The 26952-nt window shown below is 44.2% G+C and overlaps 1 protein-coding gene across 2 annotated transcripts; it reads right to left on the bottom strand.

Moving 5' to 3' along the window:
• Positions 1 to 2620: 2620 nt before the first annotated feature.
• On the bottom strand, positions 2621 to 24542 carry CPA4 (carboxypeptidase A4; the record flags this gene model as incomplete). Of its 2 annotated transcripts, XM_080664659.1 has the most annotated exons (11): positions 2621 to 2808; positions 7171 to 7255; positions 8342 to 8541; positions 10129 to 10219; positions 11988 to 12098; positions 12823 to 12927; positions 14146 to 14247; positions 16978 to 17076; positions 18159 to 18293; positions 18705 to 18786; positions 24475 to 24542. In XM_080664659.1, 11 exons carry the CDS (start codon positions 24540 to 24542, stop codon positions 2621 to 2623), a joined length of 1266 nt encoding a protein of 421 aa, XP_080520785.1. The 2 variants fall into 2 exon arrangements, with proteins under 2 accessions (XP_080520785.1, XP_080520786.1); XM_080664660.1 differs by lacking the exon at positions 16978 to 17076.
• Positions 24543 to 26952: the final 2410 nt, after the last annotated feature.

Here is a 26952-nt window from a genome sequence, read left to right as displayed (position 1 = left end):
GTCATATTTGTGCAAGAATGGAGTGGGGGTACCTGGGATAGAATAGCTGCATCATGAGGTATGGACTCTGGAAGGTAATGCCAAACTGTTTTCCATACTGCTTCTACGAATTTCCATGTTCACCAACAATGCGTATATGAGCGCTATCATCCACACCCGCTCCCACATTTTTTACTTTTGTAAACTGAAGGAGTATAAAATGGCAATCTCATCATGGTCTTGATTTATATGTCCTCTATCACTAATCATCTCTTCGTATGTTTATCAGATATACCTGTTTCCTCTTATGTGACATGCTTGCTCCTATATTTTGTCCATTTTTCTATTGGATTATTTTTTTAAACATATTTTATTGATTTTTTACAGAGAGGAAGGGAGAGGGATAGAGAGTTAGAAACATCAATGAGAGGGAAACATCGATCAGCTGCCTCCTGCCCACCCCCCACTGGGAATGTGCCCACAACCAAGGTACATGCCCTTGACCAGAATCGAACCCGGGACCCCTCAGTCCGCAGGTCGATGCTCTATCCACTGAGCCAAACCGGTTAAGGCTCTATTGGATTATTTATAATTTTGTTAATCTGTAGGAATTCTTTATCTGTCCTTTATCTGTTGTATTTTGAATATTGTGAATATCTTCTACTTTGTAACTCTTCTCACTTTCTTTATGGGGTCTTTTAATAAACAGATGTTCTTAATATTATTATAGTTGCAGGTATTCTTTTTATGGCTTTTTACATTTTGTTTAATAAACCTTTCCCTTAAGGAATCTAAAGGACAATCTCCATCTTGGGGTGGGAGGCACAAATGCAGCCAGGTTACAGGTGAGTCACAGAGGCAAGTACTGTCATGCCTAATGAGGCCCTGTCTGGTCGCAGGCAGCCCTGACCAGCCAGCACAAGCAACCAGCTAGCTGCCTGGCAGGTGTGTTCTGGTTATAGAATTGGATATATCGTGTATTAGAGCTGGATACCATTAAAAATTCTAATCATAGACTGTAATTAACTTTCCTCGCTCTGATGGCCCGCTCACTAAACAACCTTCTGATTATAATTTGGCTTCCCATGTATGTTGCCTACAGGGAGAGAATGTACTGTTCAGGCTGACGTGAGGATCCAATTCACTAAATAGTTATATGCTGTAATGTAAATTAATAAATTCGTATTCTGGTTTTATCACATGCCTCATCTGAGCTCTGTAGGCGTGAGTCAGCATCCCTGAGTCTAATCAACATGGACACTGAGAATATCAAGCTTCTGAGCTGAAAAACGAAGAACTAGACTAACGACCAGAACGAAATCACCAAGGCAACACTGCCCTGGGGGCCCCTTGACCTGATGGAGAAGGTCTTCCTACATGTCATGTGATAAGAACAGAGATTAAAATGAACTTTTGACGTTATAAAGAGCTGCATATTAAAAACCATGGCTTGCTTCCATTCAAGTAAAGGTGAAGAATAGGAGACAATCATAAGACTCATATTGAATATTTATTGGCTTATGAGCACACACCAGATGCTGCACAAATCCTAGGCAGAAGGATAAGATTTACAGACATGTTTGAAAAAAGCAAAAAAAAAAAAAAAAAAAAGTGGGGGAGGTGCAGATGGAACATGCTAAGGCAGAATGGAACAAGCAGAGCCTGACTGATGAAGCCTGGCTCCACCATGGTACTCATGGGCCAGGGTGCAAAATAGAAGACCAAAAAAAAAAAAAAAAAAGAAAAGAAACACGAGGTACCAGAGCACAAGCAGGAACGTGCCAAGGCAGTGAGATTATCCAGGCCAGAGGAGTGATTTAGAACTTGTAGGGTGAGGGCAAGATCTTTGAAGTAAGTTCAAAGGCGAAGTGGAGGTGAGCCCATAAGGCAGATGGGGACAATTTAGCAATAGTGCTATTAGATCATCACTTTATTCAGAGTTTCTGGGTAAGCAGTACCTATAGTGACATAGATGCCCTTCTGGGATCCCAGTGACACTGAATAATAAAAAGGATGCGATCAGGACTGTAGTATCTGGGAATTTGGGGCCCAGTGATGAGAAGTGACAACCTACTTTACATTCAGACCAAAAACATACAAACAAAAACAAAAAGGGGGGACAAAGATGACCTATACTGATGACCGTGCAGGATTTGTTTTTCAAAGAAAAATATGTTCAAGGAGTGAAATAAATTAAAGGAAGTTCATTCTGTATCATCCTTGAGACCAATCGCATTGTTTCCCACAGCACCTGCCTCAGGGCCCCCACCAGAGCAAGGTCACCAAGCTTGGCTGGATTGAATGAGGTTAGAGAACCATCGCAGATACCCTTTTGTTCTAAAAATGAGGTAGAGACATGCCACCAGTAAGGGGTGATCCTAAGAGTGGCCCAAGGAAAAGTATACAAAGGGTTCAGAGAAACAACAGAACAAAAATATGGCAAGTGACAGAAGCCCTTCTCTTAGGTGTGCCACCCCAATGTAGGAACTTCAGGGAGGGGCACTGGAGAGGGGCTGGCCTCTGTCCTCTCCAAAGCCAGAGGGCTCTGACACATATGAAGGAATAATCTCCCTTTAATATGGCTTCAGCATGCGCACATACATTGGAGGATATATAAGTGTAGACAGAGCGGGCTCCTCATCTAGTAGAGGTGGTCTCGTACATGCTCCATGATGGTCTTCAGCCCCAGCCAGGTCTCCTCTGCAGTGGGAATGATCTGGTCGGCTGGCAGGAGGAACCCATAGTGCCCAGTATCTCTTAACTCAAAAGTGAATGCATACTTGATGCCATTATCATACGCCCAGTCAACACTGCTCCCACTAGCTTGATCTGCAGATCAGAAGAGAAAACACCTTTGAAGCACAGTTTCTTTCAGGGTTAAGTGAGGCCGGGAGTTCTGCCTGCCTGTGGTTCTTTAGGGACCCAGAGTTCTTTCTGCAAATCATTAGGCCTATGACACAGACATTGGCCTGATCCATATGTCTCAGGCTGTCCTCCACCATGAGGGTCTTCACTAGTCTCAAATGAAGAGATTTTAAATCCTCATCCCCACCTTGTCACTAATTCCATAGATTCCTGCAGGTCATGCAAAACCAATCTTTACAGAGACTGAGTATGGTAGACAACCCCCAAGACAGCCCCAATGATCCTTGTCCCCTGATAGTCACATCCTTATATAGTGCCCCCTACAGTGATTAGGGCTTACCTGACCTGTATAACAAAAGACTACAGAAATGAAGGTGTGGAACTGTCAAGGCTAGGCCATAAAAGCTACTGTGGCTTCCACCTTGCTCTCTCTTGGACCACTTGCTCTGAGGAAAGCCAGCTGTCGTGTTGTAAGGACACACAAGCAGCCCTAAAAGAGATTCATGTGGTGAAGAACTGAGGCCTCCCCATAATCAGCACCACTTGCCAGGCACCTGAGGGAGCCATGGAAGAAACGGACCCTCCAGCCCAGTCCAGCCTTTAGATGACTGTAGCCTTGGAAGACATCTTGACCTCATGAGAGACCCCGAGCCAGACCCACCCAGCTACTCCACTCTTGAGTTCCTGACCCACAAAAACAGTTTTTTAAAAAATAACTGTGTCTTGCTCTAAGCTGCTAAGTTTTAGGATAACTTTTTACATAGCAAGAGATAACTGGTACCCAGGGAGAAAGCACAGCCCTTAGAACATCCCTCTGCCAAAAGGCTGGGGAGAAAGCAAGAGACCCGTTTTTCTGCTTCTTCTCAAACTCTACCAGAGCAAATATTGGGTAAGAGTGTAAAAGTGTAGATGATGTTAAATAAACTAATTATGCCAATAGCAGCTATCACTTATTGTACATCTACCAGGAGCCAGTCATTATACTGGAAAGTTTACATTTATGATCTCATTTAACCTTTAAAAACCCAATGAGAGTAGGTATTATTGTCCTTGTTTTTCAGATGTGGAAATCCAGGCTCAGAATGGGTAATTTATCTAGGGAAATACAGATGGAAAATGGCAAGGGTAGAATTTAAACCCAAGTCCATCTCAGGATAGAGCCTATGCTTTCTTCAACCTCCTTCTAGTCCATTTGGCATGTTACATGTCAGTTAAATAAATATATGGGTCCTTTCGTTTTTCCATTGTTCCTGAGGGTTGTTTTTCATGATACCATTTGTGATTTTTCTAGAGATGATGGTTCCACTGAGAGTACCTGCTCCCTGAGAGGATGGGACATGCTCTCCTACACTCTCTGAAATCCTTGTGCGGTTGCCATAGCCTTTCTCTATCCTGAGAAAATGCTGAATAACAAAAAACAGGCAGTGGCACCAGAGGTGTCTAGAGGTTACATACACAAGCAAGCTCAACTATTTCAGAGCATTCAAAATTCAGGAAGGCGACAAGAAGACCTCTGCTGAGCAAAGTGATCGAGTTCATGAACTTCACTTTATTTGGGTCCCTGTTCAAAGTCTATCTACTCTTTTTTTTTCTTTAAACACAGATGGGATCATACTATTTACACTGTCCTGTACACTGTATTTCTTAACTAACATTTGAAGGTTATTTCCTATTAGCACACATAGGCCCACCTCATACACTCTAGGACTGTTTCACTGAAGAATGCACCAAATGTGCTTTTTTTCCCCAGCACTCTACTGATGGACCGTTATATGCTTAGCAGTTTTTGTGGATTACCAGTCTTCTGTGACTATAAACAATGCTGTAATGGCCATCCTTAATACCCACAATCTAATGAGCCAACCCAGCCCAGAGAACTTGTTTCCAAGGCCTTAGTAGATCAAAATCAGTAAGAGGAAAGGAAAGGGTTGCTGGAGACAGTTGGCCTGAAAGCAGTACAGTCTGACCAGAGGAAGGAGACATGAAAACTCTAAAAAGCAAGACACAGAATTAAAGAGGCAAAACAGGCCAGGCTGTTTAACACAGGGATTAACTAGTCCAATAGGGTACAGTAAGCCTTCAGGATATAACAATTGATATTCAGGAGGCCACTGAGTCATAAAGAAAGGAGCTTAGCCCTGGCTGGTGTGGCTCTGTTGGTTTTAGCGTCACCCTATACACCAAAAGGTTTGATTCCGGGTTAGGGCGCATACCCAGGTTGTGGCTTCAATTTCCGGTTGGCGTGCATGTGGGAGGCAGCCAATCCATGTTACTCTCTCTTTCTCTCCCTTCCTTCCTTTCTCTAAGATCAATAAAAAAAGAAAAAGAAAGGAGCTTAAATCTCTTCTACATGATCTGTTTAAAGGGCAAGAAAATGTGAATTCCTTTTTAGAATGATTTTCATTGATTTTAGAATGATTCTCATCTAAAATGGTAAGCCCAAGAAAAAGTCCAGCTCTCAAAGGGCAAACATCAACTATTTGTATAGCATATTCCATAACCCATGGAGTTCAAGTATTATTATACAAAAATTGATTACATTTTTGGAAAGCAAGGAGGGCAGACAAAGCTTTTAAAGAATACAGAAGATGGGCTCTTAAAAGAGGTAGGAAATAATGTCTCCTGGAAAAAACTCAGAAGAGCCTTCCTCCTCTTCTGTTGAAGGCATCTGATGAGTATCTCATGATTTTGGCACAGCTAAGCTGGGGAGAAGAATGCGTTTGATGTCAGAGGACAAGACCATTCTTTAACCTGGTATTTGATCCAGAAGTCAGGATCCTGATGACCCACAAAGATCTTTTGAGAGGTCCTCCTCAGAGAGCTCCTACCCAGTCTGTTTAGCTCTCTTTGGTCCAGGACTTGATTCTAACTAATTAAGCAGAGGATGGAGAAACTCCCTGATGTGTTTATTCTCTGAGGAGTTCCCATTTAACAACACTAATAATAATAAAGCATGAATAATTAATAAATTGTTGCTGCAATTAGCAACACAAACACCAACATCATGCTAACTGTCTTATGCAGCATTGTGGCTTATGAAACACAGACAAGGGCCGAGACAGAGGACCTTGGAGGTGAGATGAAGAATCTTCCCATAGCTCTAGCTGGTTTGGCTCAGTGGATAGAGCGTCAGCCTGCAGACTGAAAGGTCCCAGGTTCAATTCGGTCATGGGCATATGCCTGGGTTGCGGGCTCAATCCCCAGTAAGGGGCTTGCAGGAGGCAGCCGATCAATGATTCTCTCTCATCATTGATGTTTCTATCTCTCTCCCTCTCCCTTCCTCTCTGAAATCAATAAAAAATAAATAAATAAATAAATAAATAAATAAATAAATAAATAAGAATCTACCCAGAAGAGGAAGACTGAAGAGAATAGCTAATGGAAGATAAAGCAGGTAGAATGGGAGAGTGGGTTACAGTACGGAAGAAAAAACAAATCGAGTATCAGCAAGTCTTAAGGGGCTCTGGAAAATAAGGAATGTAGACCATACCACTGTTGGAAACTACAGAGGAGGCACTAGCGGGAAAAAGAAGGACACTAACTTAAAAGGGGTCAGAGCTGAGCTCCCCACATTTGTATGTACATTTCCCATTTATAGCTAGTGTCTTGGAGAATGATCATTTTCTTCAATTTTTTAATTTAGAAATCAGACTCACAAAACATAGGGACTGGAAGGAACTCAGCAGGAATAGAGTGAATTGTTCAGATGAAACACTCCAGTGAGAAACCAAAACAAAGGTTATTTCCTCAAAATGAGGTTGAGGTTGTAGGTGTTGAGCCTCAAGACCATCTTCAGATTTGGGGTCTTGGTGTGGTTTTTTCTCTTTTTTGGCTTGATGCTAACCACTGTTGGTAGGACACCTTAACCCAGTTCCCACCCTACCATGCTCCAACACGTGTTCATTTCTGATAGCAAGGTGAAGGAGTCTCATCCACCCTACTACTACCACCTGAGTCTGCCAATTCAAATATGGGTTTTCATTGGAAATGTAATGATGGGGAGGAAAAAAAGAAAATGGAATGATGGGCTTGATGAATTTTTGATAAACCATGTCAGGATCTTTAATGGAAGATAAGGAATGTAGACCATACCACCCTGGCAGGCAAGTCATCATGGGCACATGATAAATGGCATGAGATAGCAGTGATGATGTTGATGAAGATGACTGCCTGCAACAGCTATTACCACACAGGTTTGACATAACTTTAGTCTATTACTAACAAAGACAATCAGATTACAGTGGAGGAAGTCTAACTTGCTGCTCTTCTCCTGCTCTATTTCAAGTTTCCTCTCAAAGCCTTTCTAAATAAAGAATAAATACTTACAGACAGTGGTAGAGGTAGAACCCACGTGGTACTGAGTGCCAGACAGGGAAGCCAGAGCTTTAGCCGCACGCCTCGCCACCTTGTCCTAGGAAGGGGAGTCAGCGGAATGAGAAAGAGTGGATCCCGCAGCCTGATATTCCTCAGCTGTTCTGCACTGTAATGGTCTGGAAGATTCTCAGCTGCTCCCCCAATTTTCCCTTCTGGTCTCCTCTTCTTTCCTATCCAACTAAAGATAAGGCTGATTACAAAATGAGGGGAACTCCTCCCATCACACCCCAGTTCTTTACTACTAGTTTGGGGAAGGGGGTAAAGAAGGAGGTGAAAAAAGACGCATTTGCATTCTGAAAGCATGTGTATTATACACTCCAGCTCTCCAAAGACCTGGAGGGCTGCTCATCAGCCCATTAGGAATCTAGTACAGGCAGCACCATCTTCACCTATCCTAAGGGAAGGGAATGTCATGTTCACGAGCATGAGGTGAGGCCAAGTATGTTCAAGAGAAAACCTTCTAAGAGTTGGGTATTCCAGAGTGGAGGTAGAGGTGGGGCTGCCATATATAGATGTGTCCTATGCAGAGTGCCTACTTGAGACCAGAATCTGCCCACACCAAGCCAAGGAACCCTGTATCTGCTGGGAGGTTTATGGGCTAGCTAAGGCCTGGGCCGAGGGGCATGTGAAAGCCGACCAGCACAGTGGGGAGAGGCCCGCAGTCACTCTGCGGATGTCAGCCCAGCTCCCTCAGTCCACCCTCCATGCCTGTTCACATCCTAGGGTGAGTCACTGTATGAGACACAGAGCACCCCTACGCTGTGGCCTACATCTTACTTAACTCTACCTTAACTGGAATGAGGAGCACCGCCCCCTCACCCAACACAGTGCCACCCCAGCTCTTGGCAAGCAGTGGGTCTGCAATAAGTTTTTATCAGAACAACAAGTGAGAAGGAAAGGCAAGGATCAGGTGTGGTTCTTGGAAGTCACAGCAAACACAGAAATAAGGGCACCATCTTCTTCCTATCCCTGTAGGTCTGATAAGCAGGGAAAGAAGCCTGGGCCCTTAAAGAAATAAGCCCAGGCTCCCAGACTTTCCCTATAAAGTTGTAGAACAACCACCTTGGCAGCAGCTGAAGGTAAAGCAGGCCTGGGGCTGGGTGGAAGGCAGCCCATTACTCACCAGCTCTTTAGCATCTGGGGCCTCTTTTACTGTGTACCCATACGGATACATCAGCAGCTGTGAGTAGCTGTGCAGGTCGATGAAGCATTTGAAATTCCCGTGCTGTTGAATGAAATCTACCACCGACCTCACCTCTATTTCTGAATTGGCATGGGGTCCATGGTACACTTCGGAGCAAGGATTGCCACTGGCTCCCCTTCCTGTTGGAGGCAGCCCAAGCAGAAACATTAACCCATAGGCCAAAAAAACAGAAATGAAGGATCCACAATCCAAAGGATGGACGGAAGGTATTGGCAATGGACAGGTCACTGTTAGATGCCCCTAGTCCATGGTGTGTGTATATTGAGGTGCAGGAGTGGAATGTCGGGTGTTAGATCTGCCACAGCTGAGAAAGAAAACTGGCAGAACTCCTTTAAAAGGGTAGTTGACCTTGTATTGTATCATTAACAATTGTCATAAATAATTAATATCACACTTGACAATGAGATGTAATTAATAAGTATTCTAGATAATTAATATGAATACCAATTAATAATGAAAATGACTCCATTTATTCTGGTGTCAACTTGTTCTCTTGGTTCAGATCTTAATGGCAAAGCACTGCCAAAATAATCTATTGTTGTGGCTAAAATCTCTTGATTATTTGTCAGGTGTTAGAAATACTGTCTTCAATATTACTTCACAATATAGTTCCCTGAGGTATCTGGTGTGTAAAACCACTCCAGCTGTGGAATATCTGACCTAACTTTTTATCAGCTCCTTTCCCAGTCACATTATTTCCCCCCGCACACTGGTTGGTGTGGTATTTCTAGGCAAGTACTGTGCAAGTCGATATTGAGAAAAAAACATCAGTGGAACAGTGAAAGAGAATTATTTGAATTTGGAATTGTAAGATGAGTTTAGATCCTAACTCAACCATAAATTCTTAAGATTGTCCACTGTCTCATTTCAGATAATAAAATTCACTCACTAGGTCGGAAGAATTGTAAATAAAATAATATATGGGAAAGTACGTGACACACAGTTGGCACGATTGTGAGAATGATTTTAAACAGTAGGAACTTCCAGCCCAGGTGTCCTAATTCTTATTCTCTTTCCATCACATATGTATGTATCTAAGGTTAGACCGCAAGATCTTGTCTGTTACAGTGACTCGCTTGCCCTGGTCAGTGTGGCTCAGCTGGTTGGAGTGTCATCCCGTACAACGAAAGGTGGCGGGTTCCTTTCAGGTCAGGGCACATCCCAGGTTTCTGGTTCAATCCCTGGTCAGACCCATATGGGAGGCAACCGATCAATGTTTCTCTCTCTGTCTCTCTAAAATCAATAATACTAATTAAAAAAAACAACATATCCTCAGGTGAGGATTAAAAAACAAAGCAAAACAAACAAAAACCAAAAAAAGTGCTAACTGCTCTCTTCTGAGTTGCCTCCAGGATCCCTTCCACCCATCCAGTAACTCGCCCAGGACAAGCTGAGGCAGCCAGGGTATGAGGAAGAGGCATGGATGTGTATATCTAAAACTGTGATGGTTTTTAAATATTAGTGTTCTCTCAGGAGGACAGAATTGCTAAGTTGTTCCCTTTCAAAATCACACACACACACACACAAATTTTTTTTAAAACAAAACCAAAATATGAGACATAGAGGGCGTAAGGGATTCGCCCAAGTCTCTCAGTGAATCAGCAATGGAGCTGGCCTGGAACCCGGCTCCCGCTCTGCCAGCTTGGAGTCCTGTGGTCCAGGCTACCCAGGGGTAACAGGATTTGAAAACCAGCTCCCCAACCTACCGGCAAAACTAGCATTCCAATTTCTATTTGGATCAACACCAATGCAGGGGCTTCTAGGATGTAGGGACCGTGTCTTCCTCCAAAGTCGGTTCTGAAAAATCCACCCAGGAAGGAACAAACATCCAGAGATAAGCCAGAGCACAAGAAAGGTGAAAGTTTTCTTTGGGGACCAAAGATGGAAATGGGCACCATGGATGGGGCGAGCTGCTTATAGTTCTCTCTGGAGAATCATCAGGGCTCCCGTCCTCTCACCCCAAAAAGAGGAGGCTGAGCCCTTCTGGTTCTGAGAGAAAGACTCCCCCAAAATGCCCTCGTGAGAATTTTATAACGCAAGAACCAGGGTGACACCATCTGAACCCACTGAATCATTTTTGGCTGCAGAAAAAGTGGGACAGATGAACATTGTGCACCTGAATGATCATTAATGTGATAGGAAGTCCACAACTATTGCATTCTTGCCTAAAAATTTAATCTGAATCCAACCAAGCCTCTAGATCTGACTACCAGAAAATAGGGAATGCGGAAATAAGAGAATAAATTAAATGGCACACAAGAAGCCATCAGGCAAATTCAGAATGTGCAACATGCTACAGGACAATTTACTTGGTTTCTCTAAAAATGAATGATATTTTTTAAAAGTTAAGTGTGTGTGTGTTGCAGGGGTGAGGAGATGGTGGGAAGAGGAGATAGTGCTAACTGTTATGTGCTAACTGTGTGGCTCAGTTGGTTGGGCATCATCCCTTGCACCAAAAGGTTGCCACTTCGATTCCTGATTCCTGCAGGGCTGCAGGCTCAATCCCCAGTAAGGGGCAGGAAGCAGCAGATAGATGTTGTTCTCACTTTGATGTCTCTCTATCTCTCTCCCTCTCCCTTCTTCTCTTTCTAAAAATCAATTTTAAAAATCTTTTTTTATAATGCAAGATCAGCCCTAGCCTGTTTGGCTCAGTGGATAGAGCCTCAGCCTATGAACTGAAGGGCCCCGCGTTCAGTTCCCGGTCAAGGGCACATGCCTGGTTTGTGGGCTCAAGCCCCAGTAGGGAGCATGCAGGAGGCAGCCAATCAATCATTGGTCTCTCTCTCCTCTCCCTTCCTCTTTGAAATCAAAGAATATATATATATTTTTAAATGCAGGATCAGATCTCATTTAGATCCTAATTGCAACAAATTGGCTTAAGTAATTTCCATTACTTCTTTGTTGTTGTTGTTAATCCTCACCCAATGATATTTTTCCATTGATTTTTAGGGAAAGCAGAAGAGAGAGGGAAAGACAGAGAGAAATATCAAGGTGAAAGAAACACATTGATTGGTTGCCTCCTGCATGAGCCCTGACCAGGGCCTGGGCCAGGGAGGAGTCTGCAACCAAGGTATGTGCCCTTGACTGGAATCAAACCCGGGACCTTTTGGTCTGCAGGCCAGTGCTCTATCCACTGAACCAAACTGGCTAGGGCTCCATTACTTTTTTAAAGGTGATAGTGGCAGGTGTGGTTTCTTTGTTTTAACTACATTAGCTAGAGATGTGTACTAAAGAAGTTTTGGGTGAAATAACCTGATGTCTAGGACTTGCTTTAAAATACATCAGGAAAAAATGTGTGGGAGGGAAAGAAATGGAAAAAAGATTGGTAAGGTGTTGATAATTGTTCAAGATCTATGTAGGAAGTTCATTAGACTGTTCTCTCTAAGAAAAAAAATATTCCCTGGTGATTCTCAGCTCAGAGAATGACTAGAAAATGAGACCCCAAGGGAGCTTATAACATGCACATTGTGGCAGTTTTCTCCAAGGTCATGCAACTATTTAGTGGCAAAGCAAGGAATTCAGCAAACAAGTCTTAACTCCAAGCAGCCCACTTGGTATTACTCACTTCAGTGTGCGTGTATACATATCCATCAGGATTGGCCACAGGCAGCAAGAAAATATCCATTTTCTCCAAGATGGAGGTGATGGCTGGATCCTTCCCGTAATCAGATACAATCTAAGCAGAGATAATAAATGTGTCAGCGATGCCCTCAAAGGCTGGATTGTTAGGTCTATGCCTGTGTATCTTCCCCAGATGCCCAGCTCCTAAAACAGCATCCACCCTCCGCAGCCTCCCTGTCACCATCAAAGACCCGGCTCTCAGAGCACTTGAAAACCTGGGGGAGCATGGCTGCATGGTGACATCAGCTGCAGGGTCCTGGGCTGTCTGGTTTATTCTTTCTTTCCAGGGGGTGGGACAGGGGAGCAGAGAGCCACACATTAGAAGTTATTAGGAATCTGAGCCCCCATGCTAGGAGTAGGGAAGATGGATCCTCCCTATCCACACGCCCCCTCTTCTCTCAGTGCTGGCTCAAAGAGGGCTTCCCAGTGGGACATGGAGACAGCGTGAGGTCCCTGAGGGTCTGGGGGGCTGGCAAATGGCTAAAGACAGAGCTCATCTGAGTGTTGCTGCTGGCAAGGCCCTGCTTCCTTTCTGTTGAGCTGACTATGGGTCAGTGTTTCAGGGCCACCTCTGCAACTCATTAGCTTGCTCTCTGCCATGAATGCACTCTTTAGCCACAGAGTCTTGACCAAGGGGCTCTGACCTTTTGCTGCTCCGAAATGAAAAGGCCCCCGGCCTACTGTGCCTTCCCACCTTATCCCCTGGACCCAGATTAATGGGAGGCTGCAGGGGCACCCCGAGCCCACCAGAATTCTCGCCTAATACCAGGTGACATGACCTTCCTCGCAGTCCACATGGCCGTGGCCTGTGAGATCCACTCCCGGGAATGAATGCCTGCGTTCAGCCAAACGGCTGGCCGCTGACTGCCTTTTCCAGTGCTGAACTGTGGAAGGAAAAAGAGACCAGAAAATGACCCTTCTGACCCCGTTTCTCAGCCCACCTCGCCTCTCTCCAGCTTGTTCCTAGTCACTGAATCTATTTAAGACAATTCAGAGACCAAATGTTCCTGAGGTCACCACTTATTTATCAGTTTATCAGTGACTAGGGAACTTAATTGGCTGGCTGGCTGGCTGGCCCAGCCAAAGCTCCAGGGTTGGAAGCAAATGGGAAAGGGAAACAATTGCTATTGTGAACTAATGCCGGTATGATTAGAGATAATATTGTGTCTCCTGAAAAACCTCAAATGGTATCCCAACAGAGAGAAACAAGAGTGCCTGAACCAGCCCGTTCTGGTTGATGCAATAAATGAATTCAGTTTTGAAAAAGAGGAAGAGGGGGTTCACTCTAGCTCTTTGTAAATGGCACTAAATGAATTCTGGGTCTTGCCTTTTCATGCCCCCTCCCCTACCTGACAGAGCTCAGTGCTAATGAAGCCAGGGTCTCCATCAGATAGGCAAATATTCTAAATGTGTGAAGATTATTTGAGCAAACAGCTCCGAGGCAGGTCTCCTCCTGCTGATAATTTACCCATTGCTATAAGCCTGGGTTCTTCAGGGCTAATATGAAGCTAGAGGTTGACAAATTCTTAGCATCCTCAGTCGTTCACATCTCCAAATTCTTTTTTATTCATCCAGCTGGATTATTTATGTAATTTATGTTACTGCCATAAATTATCTACCTCCTCTGCCAAAATAGACCTGAATCTGTTAGAAATACCTAGAAATTAGGCTTTGTGCAGCCAAGGATCAGAGGCTGGGCTTAAAATTACATCAACCCTAAAATTAGCTTCCTAGATTGCTTTTCAAATAAGTACCCCTAGAAGCAGGATGGAATTTGTAGAACTATCCCAATTTGTCTTGCTGTTTACAGAAGGTGGGAATGAAGGAAGAAGACTGTGTATAGCCTGAGAGCTTTCTAGAATACTAACCTCCTCCAGCCCCACGCCCACACCACAAGCTCTGCCTGCCCCAAGATATCCCCTTAATCTTGCCTTTTAGTAGAAACCTGGAATGAGAATGCGCAAGTAGGAGACTGCCTGTCTGACCAAATTTGAAGGAGGTCCTAAAAAGCTGCCCTTGGCAGAGGCCCGATAGTTGGGTCCTGGGCACAAGGAACCAGGAGCCCGTGTCTAGTTCGGCCCTTCAAAGAACATGGGCCTTACCTTCAGTACATACATTGGCCGGTCTTCAAACGAATGCCCAATCTTCACCCTGCTCGCCAAGTCAGGAAAGTCTCCAGCAATGCTGTCCATCTCCTGGTAAATCTGAAGCGTGAGAAAGTGAACCGAGAGGCATCTTAAAAATTTGTTCAGCTCTGGGTAGGTATCTGTGAACTTTATGTTGATGATCTTAACGATCTCTTCCAGCCTTCTAACCATGGGGTTGACAATATAATTGGCATGGAATGCTTATTCTTAAAGAACTGCCTAAAAAGTCCTTTTCTACAATTTTCTAGAAAATAGTACACTTGTATCCATCCACAAAATTATAGTCCACTAAACTAGTCCACTGCTCCAACAGTGTGGCCCTTTGCACCATACTGGACTGGATCAACAGCGTGGCCCAGTTTAGCCCAGGCTCTTGAAATCTCCAAACTTTTTTGACCACTTTCTCCATTAGTAAAAAAAAAAATATTAGCATGGCCCTAGCTGATTTAGCTCAGTGGATAGAGCGTCGATTCCGGTCAAGGGCACATGCTCAGTTTGTGGGCTCAATCCCCAGTAGGGGGCATGCAGGAGGCAGCCAATCAATGATTCTCTCTCATCAGTGATGTTTCTATCTCTCTCCCTCTGCCTTCCTCTCTGAAATCAATAAAGAAATATATTTAAGAAATATATATATTAGCATGCACTATATATATACAGAAATGTAAGTAGAAGTGGTAATAGTTTCTTCCTGCATTCCAGTGGACAGGCACTCAGTTTGAAGATGATTCCTCTAAAGGCTTTAAGAGAACAAGTGAAGAGCTGTTGATCATGGCTAGGAATGAGTTAAATAGGGTTCATCCATCTTAGTTGATCAAAACTTTTGAGGGTCAAAAAAAAAGGAAATAAAAAAATTCATATTTAGACCTTAAAATTGAAAGAAGGACTTTACAGAGGAGGAAAATGTGCAATCAACACATAGAATAAAATCAAGCTTAAAGGATTTATCAGAGTTGCATTCACTGTGGCAAATTGAAGCAAGAAACCATCCCTCAAATACATAGGCAAGCCAGATAAAATACAATGAAAATTATTCACAGCCAAGTTAAAAAGCAGAAAAGGGGGAAACGGCAGGTGCCAGAAATGAAGAGGAAACAAGCTGACAGAGTGGGGGGCAGAGGATGAAGCCCACACATATGCCTCAGCTGCTGAGGGTTTACAGCAAACCAGGAGTGGGAATAGAGGGCACAGGATGTGTGGGGCAAGGAGCTAGAACTTGAGAGCTGGGAATTGGCAACTGAGCCATGAAAAGGGCCTGGAAACTCTATCCACTGACCCTCGAAAGTGGAGCGAAAGCCGGATGCCTACCCTGAGCCACGAGAGGAAAGAGTCAAAACGCTTCATGAGTCCAGACTGGAGAGGGAAAACTCACCTGAGAAACAAACAAAAATAACAGCAACCACAACACACACAAATGGTCTGAAATTAGAAACCCTGGCAGAAACAAACATGAAATTCCCATTAGAGAACTAAGACCTAAGTGGTTGTAGGAGATGAGCTCTTAAAAGCTGGTTTTAGGAAAAAAAAAAAAAAAACAACTAAATCTGATCAAGCCAAGAGGAGATGATGGTACACCAATCCACAGTAAAAGGCCTCTCAGGGAACAAGAGATATCTGTAAAACAGGTAACAATGGCACCTAACACCAGGGAACAAAAACCAAAAGCCAGCGAATAAGGAAGTGAGGCTCCCGAAGCAGGCAAGCGAGCGATGATGTCTCCAGGGTCTTGGGTGACATTTGCAACCGGTTAGCTCAGCTAGGGAGTGCCTGGTGTTACTGAAGCTAACATCATGGGTTTAATCCCTGTTTGGACCCTGAGCTCTGCTTTCGTTTGTGGCCCTGGTCTGAACTCCTAACTTTGTCCAGCTGTTTTGCAGATGTATGTCATTGGTCACAAGAAGGATCAAGGGGCAATGCAGTTGGAAGTGTACACAATAAACAAAGCTACTGATAATCATGGGAAGGAAGTGCAAACAGTTAGTCAGCCTTGAAATAATCCCTCACTAGAAGAAAAACAACCCAAAGTATACGCCTCATGACCAGCATGTCAGGAGCACCATCTTTGGACATAAAGAGCAACATGCAGGTATAGGAAGGCAAATACCAATTTAAATTGGCATGAGATCCTAAGATAGTACTTTCCAGATTAATGAAGAATACACTGAGGGACATAAGACAACTGTATTGTATGTGATGCAATTCCATTCTATTAGTTCCTCTTGATTCCTCAAGTTCCAATTATCGTATTAAATTATTCTGCTCCAAGTTTTGCATGTAAAGGGTTGGCTTACCTTGAAAGTCAGTCATCTATATAAAGTGGTTTCTAACTAAACACAGCACCAAAATGCATTATGGAACAAATATATATTCTAAGTAGTCATGATAAATGAGTGGAAATACTTGGTTAACCTTGAAATAATCACTTTATCTACTTGCTTAGAATAAGTAACATTTTAACATAGGTGAATAAAATACAAGAATTACGGTGGGGTACAAGAAGGTTAATTTGCAAGCATTGGAAGTGATTGCAATTATTTCATGGCTTTCTTTAAGGGGTTGCTTAAGAAAAGAAGGATGCATGTGGGAGAAAATGTGGTTTGTCTTTTCACTATGCCCTTAGGTGCTGGCGTTAAACAACCCAAGAATTAGAAAGGAATCCAAGTGTACACATTTTAGCCCCACAGTGAAGGGATGTCATGCTGAGGATGAGTACCTCCTGAAAGTAAGGAAAGGGGTCACAAAATCCAGGAGATGGATAACCTTGATCTTAACCTGCTCTGAAACACTTACAGCTTCCAGGGAATGATAGGCCCCGTAGTTGAAGTTATTACTGCTCCGTTCTTGCTCTTTGTTGTGTTGTATTTCTTCATCTTCTTTATCTAAAAGGGCCTAAAACAGAGATGGCAACACTGTGAAGTGGTCTGTTGGAGATGGAGATTCACGTTGTTTCTGCCATGCCGTGGTCCATGAGCCAGCCAAGATGGCGGCACCTTTGGCACACAGATCAAGCACCCCAAAAGCCAAGATGTAAAGGAGGTCAGTTATCTTCCACATATCTGTAAAATCGTACTCCTTGGGGCCCACTGTACATCACCCCATTCAAAACTCACTCACTCCCTGGAAGTAATATATATGCTATTTTGTTATTCTATACTATGAATTCTCTAGACATCAGCCCGCATCTGGTATCCAGTGCCTCTGAAATACACAGCTTGGGAAACCATTCAGAAACAAAGAAATTCTTATAACCACTCATACTTTGAAGGCTCCTGGCAGATGTCTATGACATGTGAGGATGATTAATAAGCTCACAGCTGCTCACGCCATCAGGAAACTCCCGGGCCAAATCACCAATTAGTCCATAGCCTACCTCGGTGAAGGAGAGAACATGAGCCAGACACTGTCCTGCTGTTTAAATACAGGTCGTGAGACTGATGCCTGGCTAGGGTGGTGTTCCCTCTGCTGGGGCTGTTGGTGACATTCCCCCTTTCTCAAAGGATGCTTTTTATGACTGGTCTCTAACACCTGCCCTGCTCTGTTCTTCCCTCCTGACTTCAAATAAGAAAAGGGAGAGAGACTTAATACTTGTGGACATTTCTGACATACCAGGCACTGTTAGACATTTCACATATACTTAATCACTTTTCTCAATAAATCCTATGAAGTAGTTATCACTATTAACATTTTACCAATGAAGAAATAGGCTCAAGAGGTTAAAAACTTGTCCAAAGTCACACAAATAGTAGTTGGCAAAATCAGGATTTGGATCCAGATCTGTCTGATTCCCCTCCCTATCATGCCCCTCCTACTACAACATGCTCCTCTAACAAGTCAGCGCACTTTACTTCCATAAACCTCAATGTCTTCATCTGTAAAATGGAGAAAAATAAGATCAGACCTTGGAAATGTCTCAGGTCCACTCTGGCTGCTTTGTCCTACGCAAGACAAGTCAGGAGCCTTGGTTTACCCACCTGCAGGTCTTCAATTGTCACTGAGTAATCTAAGCCTTGGGACTTGAGGAAGAATTTGACCGGTTGCAGACTGACAGCCGGGACCAGGACATCCACAGGATGACCCAAGGAAGAGGAAGATTTCCAGAGGTTGAGCTGAAGATAACAGAGAAAAACCAGGTTAAAGGACAGTTCAGGTAAAAGGCATAATGAGTTAGCTCATTCTTCTAGAACAACTGCCAGAAGGCAGGGTGATCCCTGAGGAGTTGGGTTCTGCCCAAGAAGGCAAACTTTGTCTATCTGGTCCGACCTGTCCAGCAGGCAATACCTGGCAAAGCCCAAGAAATAATAATAATAAGTCAATGGCAAATGGGAAGATGGAGCCCACGGCTGAGGCTTCCCACTTCCCAGCACCGTTATGATGTACAGCACGTCTCCCCCTTTAACCCTCTCAATCTTGGAAAAGCACATTGACCAGGACAGAAACGCCAGAAATGATGCCAGTGGTACAAGACTTCTCCCACCAAAATTAGAAGATACCCAAGAGGACTAGGAAGAACCAGGTACCTTCAAGTTGTCTGATTTCACTAGCTCATTTAGTTTGCTGATCTCGTCTCCATTTCTGACGTTAATCCTAAAAACTTGATCCCTAGAGAGAAAAAGAGAGAGAAGCAAAAGATAATGGTGAGCTTTCAGCTGGCAAATAAGCCCCAGCCTACTATCCCAGACATAATTGCGCCGAGTGAGAGGAAATGGTCTAGCCTTTGGTTATAATGTATAGCCATTAAAAACAAGACTACGTGGCTAATATGAAAAAGTGCTTATGGTATAACTTTAAGGGAAATATTAAGTGAAAGAGCAGGACACAGAATTGTATGTATGCCATGATCACAAGTATGGAAAAAGCAGATGCATTGGAAGAAAAACAGACAACGGAAATCTAGCAAATGCTGACAGTGCTTATGTTCGGGTCGTGGAATTATGGATGACTGACTTTTTCCCCCCTTGTATCTGTTTTCTGTAATGTGGTCATATTACTTTATAATGAAAAACATATATATTTTGCAGAAAGGAATGTTCCTGAGTTACACGCAAAGCTAACTCAAGACATAAAGAAGCAGTTCTTCACTGTCAGGGGCTAAGACTGAAACTGGCCCGACGCACGATGCAGTGTGCAGAGGAAGTTTTGTTGAGTATGATTTTGTGAACCAATGTCTCCCCAATAAATTCAATTAAAAAAATAAAATTTAATTCAATACCTTTTTTTTTTTAAAGAAAGTAACTCTGGCCCAAGTTCCGTGCTGGAAAGAGCCGGAAAAGAGAACAGACCTTCCATCCCTGAAGGGTTAGCTATTTTCCTCTTAGCAGAAGTGGGGAGACTGGGTGCTCTTTTGATCGCATCCAGCTCCAGAATCCTATAAAAATTTGAATTAGCCCTAAACGGTTTGGCTCAGTGGATAGAGCGTCAGCCTGTGGACTCAAGGGTCTCAGGTTCGATTCCGGTCAAGGGCATTTACCTTGGTTGTGGTCACATCCCCAGATGGGGGGTGTGCAGGAGGCAGCTGATTGATCTTTCTCTCTCATCGATGTTTCCAACTCTCTCCCTCTCCCTTCCTCTCTGTAAAAAATCAATAATATATATTTTTTAAAAAATTTTTGAATTAGATAAAGGCCAAGGTGCTGGGGCTGAACTTGGGATTCAATCCTCCTAAGGGGGCCCTGAGAGGGCCCAGAGGGAGCCGGCCGGTCCCGAGCCCCCCTTGGCCATTTGTCCTGCACTTGTTTCATATACACTATTTAGCATCCACGACAGCAGCAGGGGTAGAGGCCCCCCGAAGTCCTGTGTGTGGGTGGGAGAAGGACGAGCCTGAAAAGCTGCCTTTGTGCTCTCAGCCCGCTCAAGTAGCCAGGGGAGCCATTAGGCCGTTGCTAGGTGACGGGCCAAATGAATCTGCACTCAACACTGTCACATGCGTCATCCCTTTGACACGAATGAATGCAGGAAGCGCTGGTGGAGAGAGCTGTGGGCTGAAGGACCTGTTGACAGAGAAAATGGTTCTGTCACAGGGAGCTAAACGTGCAGCCTCACGTGGCAGCTCAGCATCTCCTCCTCAGAAAGCCAGCTCAATCCGGATGGACTCTCAGGGTGTAACTTTGTTCTGTGAGGTTCTCCAGGATCTCTGGGAGGTCTAGCCCAGCCCAAAGAGACATGGTCCTGCAGATGGCAGGTCTGGAGGAAATGCCAGTGCCAAAGGCTCACTTTCTCCCAACTCATCTGGTCTCTACAGGGTCCTGGGAGGTGGGCAGCTAATGGGGTCCCTGGGTGCTGCTGGGGCCAGAGTGGAGAAGCCACTGGCTGGGCAGCTCTCAGTCAGAACCCAACAGGCTTGCTAGGCATGGGCCTGCAGCCCTGGGAGGATGGGGAGTCAAACCACCACCTCCCTGACACTGGCAGGCAGCCTCGCAAAAAGGGAAGGGTTTACAGCAGAAGGGAAATCCTTCCTCCTGGCTGAATCCCAGGGCCCATCTGCCAAACCCAGGCTCTGTCACAACCCACCCCCAACACTCCAGGAAAAGAACGTCTTAGAAGTGGTGTTCTAGAAAGCGCCTGTGCACTGATACTGGCAAATTAGGCATTTGTAAAATACAGCACTGACGAGAGCAATCACAAAGCAGGGGAGAGAAAAAGAACAGGAAGAGAGAAAAAGAGGAACATAAAAATAAGGAGCTCTCAGAACTATCGAAATCATGTTACACATTCACCCAGAGCATTTGTTTTACTTTTTCCAAAGTGGTTACTTCACAACAGAACTTCCATACCCCTGGAAGTCCATGACAACGGACCACAGCGAATCTCACTGGCGCTGATGATTAAATTCGCAGCCCATTTCCTCACACCCTCAGCAGCCCAGCTACAGAGGTTAAAGACACAGCTGTAGTATTCAGAGAGGCAGCAGGGAAGATTCGGACCAAAAAGGGGGCTCGGCAATCTAACCAAAAGTAACCTCAGGGAGTAATCTGATCATCAGTTCCTAACTGGGCAAGTCCTGGTGGGTAGTCACGTCCAGATCTCTAAAATGTTTACCTTCACCTTAAGCAAACCTTGTCCATTGTTCCCATGCATCCAGGTTCACACACCTTTGAATGCCTCTACTTCTGACCCCTCAAGGGAGCACATAATCTTGTTAACTTTCCTATAATCCCCACCTTCTTGTAATCTTCCTTACCTTTTCTCCTTCATTCCAAATATATAAAAGAAACTGCAAAAACTGTCATTTTCTGGAGCATTTGAGAGCTTGCTTCCCAGCATGTCATCCGTTTGGTTCAAATAAACTCAGAACAACTTATATGAAAATTCTCTACAGGTTTGGACATTTTTTACATCGACAAAGGGCTGGTCGGGTCCTTCCCCATCTATCTCTTCTCCACTTCTCCCTCCTATACCTTCTTGGCTCCAGCCTCAATTAAATCCTAAATTCACCATGTACTCTGCCCTTCTATGCCTTTGCACATGCTGTTCCCTCTGCCTAGACACCTAGCCCTTTTCCTTAGTTACCTAGCAAGCTCCCACCCAGGCTTTAGGACGACTCCCATCACCCATGAGGTTTTCCCTACCTAGAGTGATTGGGGAGAAGAGCTTGTTTAACATTATTTCCATAAACATCAGTCCATCAAAACCGGGAACATAAGTGGGCGCCAGGTGAAGGGCAGCCTTTTTCTTGTGATCGTCTCTCTTTGGAAAATGCCCTTTCCTGTGTGGGTGGCTGAACACAACCTATGTCCACCATCTGGAAATCCATTCAAAGACCTTAAGCTCCTTCTGACTATGGAAGATTGGCCTGGGAGGGGAGATATGATGGGATTTGCAGGTTGCCATGTTCACCTCTCTACACGGGTATTCTGGCAGCTCTTGGTAACTCTGGTCCATTCCGATACCCAGGGCTGTCCCACTGTTGCCTACACAATGGTTGGTGATCCCTTCTCACTCTTTCACCCTTGTCCCATGTTCTGGACAGTCAATAGTCCCTTTGGTGCTGAGCTTCTGTCCCTCCCCAAGTGGCCTGGTCTTTGTACCTTTCTTAGCTGCATCCCCAGCCAGGCTTAGCATCTATCACGAATACTGAGAGACGGCTGCCCAGAACTCTTAAATGCCTGCCAGCTACAGTTGATACTGCAACTAGTTCTGCAACTACTTCCTGTTCTCTGCCCACCCCACATCTCTAGGCATCTTGGCCACCTTCCCATCCTTAAAATGACTGAAGACCAAGGCAGAAGACACCAGCAGAGACAGACTAGGGAAGTCAGTGAGTTGAGTAGAAAGAACAGAGCCTAGGGTGGAGGCTTTGAGTGGCGGGGGCGGGGGGGAAGGACATCACCTTCATCTCCTCAGCACTGTACCCCCTCCAAGCCAACGTGTGCCCTGGCTTCCCAACTACTTGAATGCTCAGAGGCCAGCTTATCCTTGATCTAAATGTTCCCCTTCTGGGACATGTCTGTGGACCCCAGGAAGGATTCCACTATCTTTGCTGGGTTCTGTACTATGGGGTGAGACCAGGTTTGGGGGTGAGCTCGGCACTAAAACCATCTGCAATTAGCCCAGGCACTTTCTGTGCCCCCTCCTGTGGTCAGGACTCCAGGGCCCAGCCCAGCTGTCTCAACTCAGGTGCCCCCTGTATTGTAAGAGAAGTCTGTATCCTGAGAAATAAAGATTTTTCAGCCACCTGCATAGCTGCAGCAGGAGCCTAACAGCTCCAGGTGTCAGCCCGCTTGACAGCAAGTTAGTTATTACACTGAACTGCCTGAGGAAAATCTCCTTACCTGGCCACCTGCTGGGCCTAAGGGCCTCTAAGCTTTTGGTAGTAGAGACCAGGTGTGAGCAGAAGTCATCACCATAAAAATTACTCAGTTTCATGTAAGTACAGTGGTTCCCCCTTATCCATGGTTTTGCTTTTCCTGGTTTCAGTTACCCAAGAATGCAGTCTGAAATTATTAAATGAAAATTTTGAGAAATAAACAATTCTTAAATTTTCAATTACACGCCATCCTGAGTACCTCACTTCACCTCATCACATCATCTCACATCATCACAAGATGAAGGGTAAGTACAGCACCATCAAATATTTTGAGAAGCAGAGACTACATGCACATACTTTTATTACAGCATGTTGTTATAATTGTTCTATTTTATTGTTAGTTATTATCATTAATCTCTTAATGCGCCTAATTTATAAATTAACTTTGTCATAAGTATGTATGTATAAGAAAAACACAGTATATATATAGGGTTTGGTACTATCCGTGGTTTCAGGCATTCACTGGGAGTCTTGGAACACATCCCTCACATATAAGGGGGGGGCTAATGTAATTACCACAGCAAACAACCCCAAAGTCCCTTTAGCCAGATAGTATAATAGAGTGAGCAGGTAGATATAGATAGATCAGTGAAATATAGGGTTCTATCTGATTACTTTGTGTTACAGCAAAGGGTATGGTTTTTGCATTCAGAGTTCCAGCTCCCCTGCTTACCAGCTAAGTGGCCTTGGGCGCGTTTCTTAATCTTCCTGAAGCTGAGTTTTTTCATGTTTAAATTAAGGAAAATAACACCCTTGCCTGTCAGAGTTGTTGTGTAATCCAAAAGATAAGGCGCACTAAAGCTTTTTGCAAATGGCAAAGCATTTATGCAGTAATGAGTTATTAGAATCCAATCTTCCAGCAGGGTACCATGGCATCCTTTCATCTCTCCTACCTCCCAAATGTCCTCTCCTTTGCAAACCACAGAGCATTACGTGTGGAGCATGTTGTGTACACAGTGTACAGGTATATCCTGGCGTGTCAATTTTCAGAGCTGTGGCTAGGCAAGACCTATCAAATCTCCATGTCCCAGGTGCTAATGAGAAAGCACCAGCTCTACTAAGCCTTCACTGTTAACAAAGAGGTAAAACCAAGACACCTAAGACCTAGGTTTTCCCTTAAGCAGGACAGAAATTAGAAACAATTTCTGGTAACTTGTTAATTCATAATACTATATAGCAGTAAGAAAACAGAAGATGCCTGGGATTGACAGGACAAATAAGAACTAGGAAGAAAAATAATTGGCAGGAGACTAGGGAGCTGGGGAGGACTGCAGAGACTACCTAGTCCTGATTTCACAGGTAAAATTGAGCCTGAGAGACAAGTAACTTGTCCAGGATGACACAGGGCAGAGCTGGGACTGGAGCCCAGAGCTTTTTTCTCGATGCCAAACCGCCTGAAGTAGCATCAGCCATTCATTTCCAAATTCATCTGCCTCCCATATCTCTCAACTAACCAAGCAGTAGTAAGTCCAAGGGGAACTTACCCAAAAAACTTGCCTCGGCCGCAGATGCTGGGCCCAATAAGGGCCCCAAAGAACAGTATCCACTTCATGTCCCAAAGGTATCTATCACACCATGGCTGAGTCAAGATGTATTTATAAGGAGTCTGAGGCAGACTCAGTTCTCAAAAATGCTAATGTGATTCCCAAGTAGCCTTCCCACTCTGATGATGGACAGGTGGGCCCCTACCCATGACTCTCTCATTCCTTTTGAGTGATAAAGGCCAGCCTCCTGATTCACAGAATCAGGAACCTGCTCCTCAGGCTGGAAAACTCTGTGCCAAAGGTGCCATATTGCTCAACACTGTATTTAAATCGGGGTGTTTTTTTTTAATAAATAGGAAGTCCCAGAGTGCCAAATAGAATTCATAGTCATAGGAGAGGCCAGGTTGTAAACCTAAGACAGAGTTACCTCTAGAGTATTTTTAAAAGTGAAGAGTATCAAAGAAATCACAAGACCACATATTTGACAACCTGTCAGAGAATTCACCAGAGCAGGTCATAACAATGACAGTTTGTGGCCTCTGCTATGAATCTGAAACATAATTCTTAGGACTCCAGGAAGAAAGTAGAATTATATGAGGCAGAGGGTATAGAAAGAATGTGTTAAGTCTGAACAAATTATCCATTTTCCTTAGGGTCTGAGCTAAAGTTAAGTCTTAATAGTATTATTAAAAATAAAACTTTCTTATATTTGCTAGACTCTGAGTCTAGTGTCCTTTCCACCATGTCACAGCAGAATAAATGGAAAACACTTGTGATCTCCATGACTTCTTCCTGGGCTCTGTGGCCTTCAAGTCTGTTCTGGGAGCCCCAAATCCACAAGCCTCCCCCATCCCATGATCTACACCCTTTCTGCACTTGCTAAGGAGAGTGGACACAACAAAGGGTCCTGACTGGGACTGTTAAAAAACATTATTCTGACATTTGTTAAAACAGTAAGGAAGACTTTATTCAAAATTATTGCAGTAGGGGTCATGAAATAGAAGAGAGTAATTGTGTTCAACTCTGAATACAGTAAAGACAACAGAGTGAGGAGTCAGTGGATGGACAACTGATAAGAGGAGACATCAAGGCCCTAGCCGGTTTGGCTGCCCTAGCCGGTTTGGCTCAGTGGATAGAGCGTCGGCCTGCGGACTCAAGGGTCCCAGGTTCGATTTCAGTCAAGGGCATGTACCTTGGTTGCGGGCACATCCCCAGTAGAGGGTGTGCAGGAGGCAGCTGATGGATGTTTCTCTCTCATCAATGTTTCTGACTCTCTCTCCCTCTCCCTTCCTCTCTGTAAAAAATCAATAAAATGTATTTTTTTTAAAAGAGGAGACATCAAGGGTAGGGGGGATACTTGCTTAACTGACCTAACAGGATTCTTGCTAAAGGCAGGCCAAGTATTGAGACATCACAAGTGGATGATAAGGAACTTGATCAGATATCAAAGACTGGGGGATGATTTCCTTAGCAGGATTCTTTGCTAAGACTGACTTAGGGCCCAGGATAAGCCTAGTCAAAAAGGACTCAGAGCCCTAGCCAGCTTGGCTCAGTGGATAGAGTATCGGCCTGCATACTGAAGGGTCCTGGGTTCTATTCTGGTCAAGGGCACATACCTCAGTTATAGGCTGCAACCCTGACCCTAGTTAGGGCGCATGCAAGAGGCAACCAATCAATGTGTCTCTCTCATGATTGATGTTTCTATCTCTCTCTCCCTCTCCCAGCTCTCTTACCGTTCCCACACTGAAAGAGAACTCCTATTCCCACCCTGGTCCATCACAAAGACTGGGACTCTCCTTCACCAAGATAAATTTCAGCTTTGAAATTACCAAAAGGAGAACCTGAGACCTGAATCTGTGAGAAATGTGAGTTAAAGAATCAAGTACCCAGAATTCCAGGAAAGCTGGAATTCACTTCCCACCCTTTTCTTCCAGAGAAAATCATCCACATGAAGAAAATGTAAACCCCTAATGGAAGTAAATGTCTAAAGGGAAATTACAGGGCAACCAGAAAGGATTGTCATTGGCTTAGGTCCCCACCAGTTTCTATAATGCAGCATACCAGGAATGGAAAAGCAAAGTAAATAATGGAACCAGATGACACAGTACCTACCATAGTGCTTGGAACAATGTAGTTGCTTAATTAGTACTTATTGAATACATGAACTCAAAAGTCCCTTTCTAGCTCTAAAATGCTTCTCTGTTAAGATGAAGGAGCTGGCACATACCACAATATGCATGAACCTTGAAAACATTATGCTAAGTGAACTAAGCCAGTCACAAAAGGGCAAATACTGTGTCATTTCATTTATATGTGGTGCCTAGAATAGGCAAATTCATAGAGACAGAAGTAGACTAGAGGTTACCAGAGGCTGGAGGGAGAAAGAACGGGGAGTTATTGCTCAACCGGTGTAGAGTTTCTGTTTGGGATGATGAAAAAGTTCTGGAGATGGATGGTGGTGATAATTGTACAACACTG

Source organism: Plecotus auritus, assembly GCF_963455305.1.
Source record: "Plecotus auritus genome assembly, chromosome: 4".
Lineage (NCBI taxonomy): Eukaryota > Metazoa > Chordata > Mammalia > Chiroptera > Vespertilionidae > Plecotus > Plecotus auritus.
Note: the sequence above shows the minus strand (reverse complement) of the source record. Positions and strands in the feature narration are given on the sequence as shown.